Raw genomic sequence first — 5916 nt, 5'->3', positions numbered from 1 at the left:
CCGAACCCCCATCCCCACCCCGCCCCACGCAGTGACCCACACGCAGGCACTCACGGCACGCTGGGGGCAGGCAGCAGCAGGGCCCCCCCCCCGTTGGCAGTGGGGCTGCCGGGCCCCCCGTCCATGGCAGCACGCAGGCGTCGCCCCGCGGTGCGGCCCAGGGAGCTGCTGAGTTTGCTGGCCAACTTCCTGGGCGCGCTGCCCCCCGCCTCCTCCCCCAGCCCCGCGCTGTACAGCTCCACCTTCAGCAGGAAGTCCGGCCCGGCCTCCGAGCTGCGGGCAGCGTCAGTGCGGGGGGAAAACGGGGATGAGGACACGGGGATGTGGGGACATGGGGACACGGGGACTCACAAGAGCACGGCGCTCTCGAAGCAGATGTCGGTGAGCGTGCGGTCCACCAGCACCATCTCGGTGTCGTAGATCTCCACGCCCAGCTGCAGGAGGCAGAAGACGGCGCAGCGGTGCAGCTCTGCGCGGGGCGGGGGGGTCAGGCGCTGCGGGGAGGGGGGGTCAGCGCCAACACCCCCCCCACCCCACTCACCCCCTTTGTTCCTGAAGTACTCCGTGTCCTTCCACATCAGCGGGATGCGCAGGTCTGGGAGGGGGGAGCGGAGGTGAGGTCCCGAAACCCCTCCTCCCCTGGGGGCCAGCGTGGGACACCCCCAGAGCCCTCCCCACCATGGGACCCCCAATGCATCTCCACACTGTGGAACCCCCAGTGCCCTCCCCATCATGGGACCCCCAGCATCCCCACACCACGGGACCCCCGCTGCACCTCCAGTTACAGGACCCCCAGTGCTCCCCCAGCCACGGGGCCCCCACTGCCCTCCCCACCATGGGATCCCCAGCATCCCCACACCACGAGACCCCCAATGCATCTCCACACTATGGGACCCCCAGTGCCCTCCCCAACACGGGACCCCCAGAATCCCCACACCACGGGACCCCCCCACTGCCCTCCCCACCATGGAACCCGCAGCATCTCCACACCATGGGACACCCACTGCATCCCCAGACTATGGGACCCCTATCGCCCTCCCCAGCACGAGACACCCAGCACCCCCCACCATGGGTGCCCTCCCCACCACGGGACCCCCAGCATCTCCACACCATGGGACCCCTGGCATCTCCCTAACCAAGGGACCCCCACTGCACCCCCAGTTATGGGACCCCCAGTGCTCCCTACACCATGGTACCCCCATCACCCTCCCCACCACGGGACCCCCAGTGCATCCCCAAACTACAACACTCCCAGCACCCCCCCATCATGGGACCCTCGGCATTCCCCTACCACAGCACCCCCATTGCCCCCCTCACCACGAGGCCCCCATTGCCCCCCTGACACGGGATGCCCAGCGATTCCCCAGCATGGGACCCCCATTAACCCCCCCCAACACCGGATGCCCGGCAATCCCTCACCACGGGCCCCCCCCAGCATCCCCCCACCCCAGGACCCCGGCGCTCCCCCGTACCCGAGACGCAGACCTTCCCCCGGCATGGCAGCCTCTCCTCAGCGGGTCCGGCGTCCGAGGGGCTGCGGGGGGAAGCGCGGAGCCGTGACGGCTGCGGGGACCCCCTGCTCCCCCCCCCAGTGCTGCTCACCGCCTGGCCGCGCGCTGCATCACCTGCGCCTCCTTCATGCGCTGCAGCTCGGCCATGTAGGCCAGGATGCGGCTGTTGCAGACCTGCAGGCTCTTGGTGGCCTCCAGCGCCTGCTCCCGCTGCGTGCAGGCGGCCAGCAGCTTGCAGGCGCCCTCCCGCATGCGGATCTCGTGGTCGATCTTCTTCTGGATGTCCGTGTCCTGCGGGGGAGGGGAGGGGGTGGCCGTGGGACCGGGGTTGGGGGGTCCCTCAGGGGACCCCTCCCACCCCAAGCCGCTCGAACGCACCCTGACCGCGGCGCCCCACGGCCCCCGCATGGCGCTACAGCCCGGAACAGGTCCCGACCCCCCCCTGGGGCACCCCACAGCGGAACCACGCGCCCCACGGATGCGTCGCGTGCCCCGTGGGCACGGTGCGGGCTCCCAAAGTGCCACGTGCCCCACGGAGGCCACAACCCCACAGACGCACCACCCGCCCCACAGGGCAGCCACCGGCCCCACGGACATGCGGTGCGCCCCACGGACGCACGGAGGAACGGAGACGACGCACGCCTCACGGTGACGCCCCGCGCCCCACAGATTCCTTGGGCGCCCCACGGAAACGCCACGCACCCCACACACATCGCACGCCCCACAGACACATCGTGCGCCCCACGGATGCGCAGAGAAGCCGCGTGCCCCACGGCGACATCGCGCGCCCCACAGATGTGCCCCACCGCCCCCAGATCCATCGCGCACCCCACGGACACGCCACGTGCCCCAGGCACATCTCACACCCCACAGATACGTTACACACCCCACAGAGGACCCCTACCCCCCCACAGACCCACCGTGTGCCCGCCAGGACCCACCCTGCGCCCCAAAAATGAGCCGTACACCCCCAGACCCATCGTGCCCCCTCCCGGGACGGCCGTGCCCCACAGCCTCACCACATTCGTGCTCCGCATCCCACAGCTTCACCATGCACCACTTCNCGAAGAGGGAGAGCCACGGGGGGCAGCCCCGGCCCCCCCGGTCCAGCGCCGCCGCGCGCCGCGTCAGGATGTCCGTCACCGCCTCGATGTCGTCGGACGGGTCAATAGCTGCGGGAACGGACGGACGGACGGACAGCTGCGGGACCGCCCCGGGCTGAGACTGCACCGCGGGGGGGGCCGAGGGGGGGGGGTTGTCCGAAGGAGGGGCGTGCCCCATGGACACCACGTGCCCCACGGATGTGGTGTGCCCTACAGCTCGGTTGTGCACCGGGACTGTGACAAATGGGACGAGCGCTGCAGCCAGGGGAGCTGGGACGTGCCCCATGGCCGGGATGTGCCCTATAGCTGGGACGTGCCCCATGGCCGGGACGTGCCCCATAGCCGGGATGTGCCCCATGGCCGGGATGTGCCCCATGGCCGGGATGTGCCCCATGGCCGGGATGTGCCCTATAGCCAGGACGTGCCCCATGGCCAGGACATGCCCCATGGCTGGGATGTGCCCCATGGCTGGGACGTGCCCCATAGTCAGGACGTGCCCCATGGCCGGGATGTGCCCCATGGCCAGCACGAGCGGGGCGTGCTCTGCAGGCACAGTGTCCGGGCTGTGCCCATGGCACACACAGTGGCCGGGAGGTGCCCTGCAGCCGTGCCCTGTCCTGAGCCGTGCCCCACGGCCGTGCCACGCAGCGGGCACCGAGCACCCACGGCGGCGGCCCCGTACGTCACCTGTCGCTGTAATAGGAGGAGAGCAGAGCGCGGATCTCCGCCGAGACGGCGTTATCCTGCAGCAGGAGCCCCTCGCAGGAGGAGGGCACGGCGGGGCCGGGCAGCGCTGGCACGGCGCAGAGAGGAGCAGAGGCACAGGGAGAGCGGGCGGCAGAGAGCCGGGCAGCAGGAGGAGGAAGAGGAGGATGAGGAGGAAGAAGAGCGGAAGGAAGAGGAGCAGGAGGAAGAGGAGGAAGAGGAAGAGGAGCAGGAGGAAGAGGAGCAGGCTGCGCTCACCCATCTCGTGGTACAACGATCCCTGGCGCGGCAGCGGGGCGGGCGGGCGGCGCGGCGGCGGCACCTCGATGCGCATCAGCTCGTCACAGCACTGCTTCCACTGACCTGGGGGGCGGGGGAAAGGGTGGGCCGGGTGCCGGACGGCTCAGGGTGCCACCCACCCCCCCCACCCCCCCCTGGCCCCACGCACTCATGTCGTAGAAGTGCTGCCAGAAGGCCTCCATCCAGCGCTGCGTCTCGGCGCGGCTCTCGGCCAGCAGCGTGTGGGTCACCTCCTCGGCCCCGTAGCGGTTGGTGACCGACATGCTGTGCAGTTTGCCCCGCGCCTCCTGCTCCGTGGCGCGGATCCGCGTCTCCTGTGGGGCACGCGGCCGTCAGCCCCCCCACACCCCCCCGGCAGCCGCCACCCCCCCATCCCCCACGGCGTGACCCCCACCTTGTTGATGGCGATGGTGAGCGCGGGCTGCACGCCGCCCTCCGCCTCCTGCGCGCGCCGGTAGCAGAGCAGGTTGGTGCCGCGCAGCACGCAGAACAGCCGGGCCCAGCCCTGCGGCTCGCCCGGAGCCTGCTGCGGGGACGGGGCCCGTAAGGACCGCAGCACCGGGGGGAAAAGCCCCCCCGCCCCATCCCACTGCAGGGAGCCCGCTCCCACCGCACCGCAGCCCAGAGGAAAAACGGCAGCAATGGCCNGGGGGGGGGGGGGAGAGGGAGCTCAGGGCGCCGTGGGGCCGACGCTGACCCCATCCCGCTGCCAGGAGGCCACCGCGGTGCTGAGCGCCCGTCGTGCCGAGGAGGTGACGCAGGAGGGGCTGAGCCGCGCGCTGGCAAAGCTGGCCCCCGCCGCAGCCCCCACCGCCAGGAGGACCCCCCCGGCGGACAGCGAGGAGCTGGTGGTGAGCGGGGCGGGGCCGCGGGACGGGGCGGGGGTCCCTCCGGGTGCTGCGCCCCGAGCCCTGAGCCCCGCCGCTCCCGTAGGGCACCAACTACCGTAAGACCAACCCGGCGCTGGAGATCCGCCGCACCAAGCGGGACTCCTTCTGGGCGCAGGCGGAGGTGAGGGGGTGCGGGGTCGGCATGGGGGGGCGGGGAGGGGGTGAGGGGTCCCGTCCCGCTGAGTCCCTGCGGTGCAGCGCGAGGAGGAGCAGCGGAAGGAGGAGGAGCGGCGCCGGGCGCTGGAGGAGCGCAGGAGATGGGAGCGGGAGCGCATGGAGGAGGAGCGCAGGGACGCGGCGGAGCGCGAGCGGCGCTGCAGGGAGAAGGAGCAGCGCATCGAGGAGCAGCGGTGAGACGGGCCCGGCCCCGAGCCTCGCACCCACGGGTGCCCGCTGTCCCCGTGTGCCCCCGCCCCGTGCCCGGCACCCGTGGGTGCCCGCTGTCTGTGCGCCCCTGCCTTGTGCCCGGCACCCGGACGTCCCGGTGCAGCCGGTGCCGGCGCTGAGCTCCCGTCCCCGCAGGAAGGAGCAGGCGCGGCTGGAGGCGGAGGAGCGCAGGAAGGAGCAGGAGCGATGGGTGCGTGGGGCCGAGGGCTGCGGGGTGGAGCGGTGCCACACGGTGCCGTGTCCACACCACGTCCCCATCCCCAAGTCTCCATCTCCGTCACCACGTCCCCATCCTCGTGTCCCCATCCCTGTCCCCATCCCCAAGTCTCCATCTCCGTCACCATGCCCCCATCCTTGTGTCCCCATCCCTGTCCCCATCACCACGTCCCCATCTCCATATCCCATCCCCACGTCCCCATCCCCATGTCCCCATCCCCTCATCCCCATCCCCGTCCCCATCTCCACATCCCATCACCATGTCCCTGTCGCCCGTGTCCCCATGCCCTCATCCCCATCTCCATCCCCACGTCCATCCCCGTCCCCGCAGGAGCAGCAGCAGCGCGAGCACGAGGCAGCAATGCGGGATCGCTTCCGGCGCAGCGAATCCATTGAGAAGGCGGCGGTGAGCGGGGCACCACGGTGGGGGACGTGGGGGGGGGTCCGGGGGTCTGCTCCCCCCTGACCCCCCCCGGTGCGGCAGGAGGCGGCCGTGCTGGTGGCGCAGCGGACGCAGAACCCGCGGGAGTTCTTCCGGCAGCGGGAACGCGCGGGATCCACCTCGGGCAGCAGCTCGGGCACCGTGCTGCCCACCGGGCCCCTGGGCACGCGGCCCGGTACGTGGGGGGATGGGGGGGGGGCAGGGGTTGTCCCTGAAGGACGCGCTCTGATTGTGCCCCCCCCCCAGGTGCCCGCCGCCCCTTCCTGCGGTACCAGCGCAGCCTGACCGAGTCCGCCTTCATCTTCCGCCGCCCGGAGACCCCCACTTCACCCGCAGCCCCCGATCCCGGCGCCTTCCAGGCT

General features: G+C 71.8%; 3 protein-coding genes across 4 annotated transcripts; 1 reads left to right on the top strand and 2 right to left on the bottom strand.

The window, feature by feature from the left end:
- Positions 1 to 20: 20 nt before the first annotated feature.
- Positions 21 to 2568, bottom strand: LOC110390958 (rhotekin-like). 2 transcript variants are annotated; one of them, XM_021382581.1, is made up of 6 exons: positions 2014 to 2568; positions 1603 to 1975; positions 1473 to 1534; positions 542 to 595; positions 352 to 469; positions 21 to 273 (listed from the first exon to the last, which is right to left on the bottom strand). In XM_021382581.1, the coding sequence occupies exons 1-6, from the start codon at positions 2330 to 2332 to the stop codon at positions 51 to 53; spliced, it is 1149 nt and encodes a 382-aa protein (XP_021238256.1). In that variant the 5' UTR covers positions 2333 to 2568; the 3' UTR covers positions 21 to 50. The 2 variants fall into 2 exon arrangements, with proteins under 2 accessions (XP_021238256.1, XP_021238258.1); XM_021382583.1 differs by having other exon boundaries at positions 1603 to 2568.
- A 16-nt stretch (positions 2569 to 2584) lies between these two features.
- On the bottom strand, positions 2585 to 4260 carry LOC110390959 (rhotekin-like). Its single transcript, XM_021382584.1, has 5 exons — positions 4014 to 4260; positions 3768 to 3933; positions 3578 to 3682; positions 3302 to 3407; positions 2585 to 2683 (listed from the first exon to the last, which is right to left on the bottom strand). The coding sequence occupies exons 2-5, from the start codon at positions 3880 to 3882 to the stop codon at positions 2677 to 2679; spliced, it is 333 nt and encodes a 110-aa protein (XP_021238259.1). The 5' UTR covers positions 3883 to 3933; positions 4014 to 4260; the 3' UTR covers positions 2585 to 2676.
- A 72-nt stretch (positions 4261 to 4332) lies between these two features.
- On the top strand, positions 4333 to 5916 carry LOC110390957 (drebrin-like; the record flags this gene model as incomplete). The annotated part of the gene is given in 7 exon segments (XM_021382580.1): positions 4333 to 4470; positions 4553 to 4630; positions 4708 to 4859; positions 5032 to 5086; positions 5444 to 5518; positions 5597 to 5729; positions 5801 to 5916. Coding segments are annotated over 7 exon segments (747 nt in total), but the record flags the coding sequence as incomplete, so codon positions are not given.

Source organism: Numida meleagris, unplaced genomic scaffold, assembly GCF_002078875.1.
Source record: "Numida meleagris isolate 19003 breed g44 Domestic line unplaced genomic scaffold, NumMel1.0 unplaced_Scaffold250, whole genome shotgun sequence".
NCBI classification, from domain to species: Eukaryota; Metazoa; Chordata; class Aves; order Galliformes; family Numididae; genus Numida; species Numida meleagris.
The sequence above is the reverse complement of the archived record's forward strand: the minus strand, read 5'-3'. Positions and strand labels throughout refer to the sequence as shown.

Bases quoted from the DNA above. Each gene is read 5' to 3' on its own strand.
- LOC110390959 (XM_021382584.1), bottom strand. From the start codon at position 3,882: ATGTCGGTCACCAACCGCTACGGGGCCGAGGAGGTGACCCACACGCTG. The intron at 3,683-3,767 runs GTGCGTGGGGCC...CCCGCCCCCCAG, and splicing joins GCAGCACTTCTACGACATGA to GTCAGTGGAAGCAGTGCTGT. The intron at 3,408-3,577 runs GTGAGCGCAGCC...GCGCCGTGCCAG, and splicing joins ATCGTTGTACCACGAGATGG to CGCTGCCCGGCCCCGCCGTG.
- LOC110390958 (XM_021382581.1), bottom strand. From the start codon at position 2,332: ATGGATCTGGGGGCGGTGGGGCACATCTGTGGGGCGCGCGATGTCGCC. The intron at 1,535-1,602 runs GTGAGCAGCACT...TTCCCCCCGCAG, and splicing joins ATGCAGCGCGCGGCCAGGCG to CCCCTCGGACGCCGGACCCG. The intron at 596-1,472 runs GTACGGGGGAGC...CCCCCCTCCCAG, and splicing joins GGGGAAGGTCTGCGTCTCGG to ACCTGCGCATCCCGCTGATG.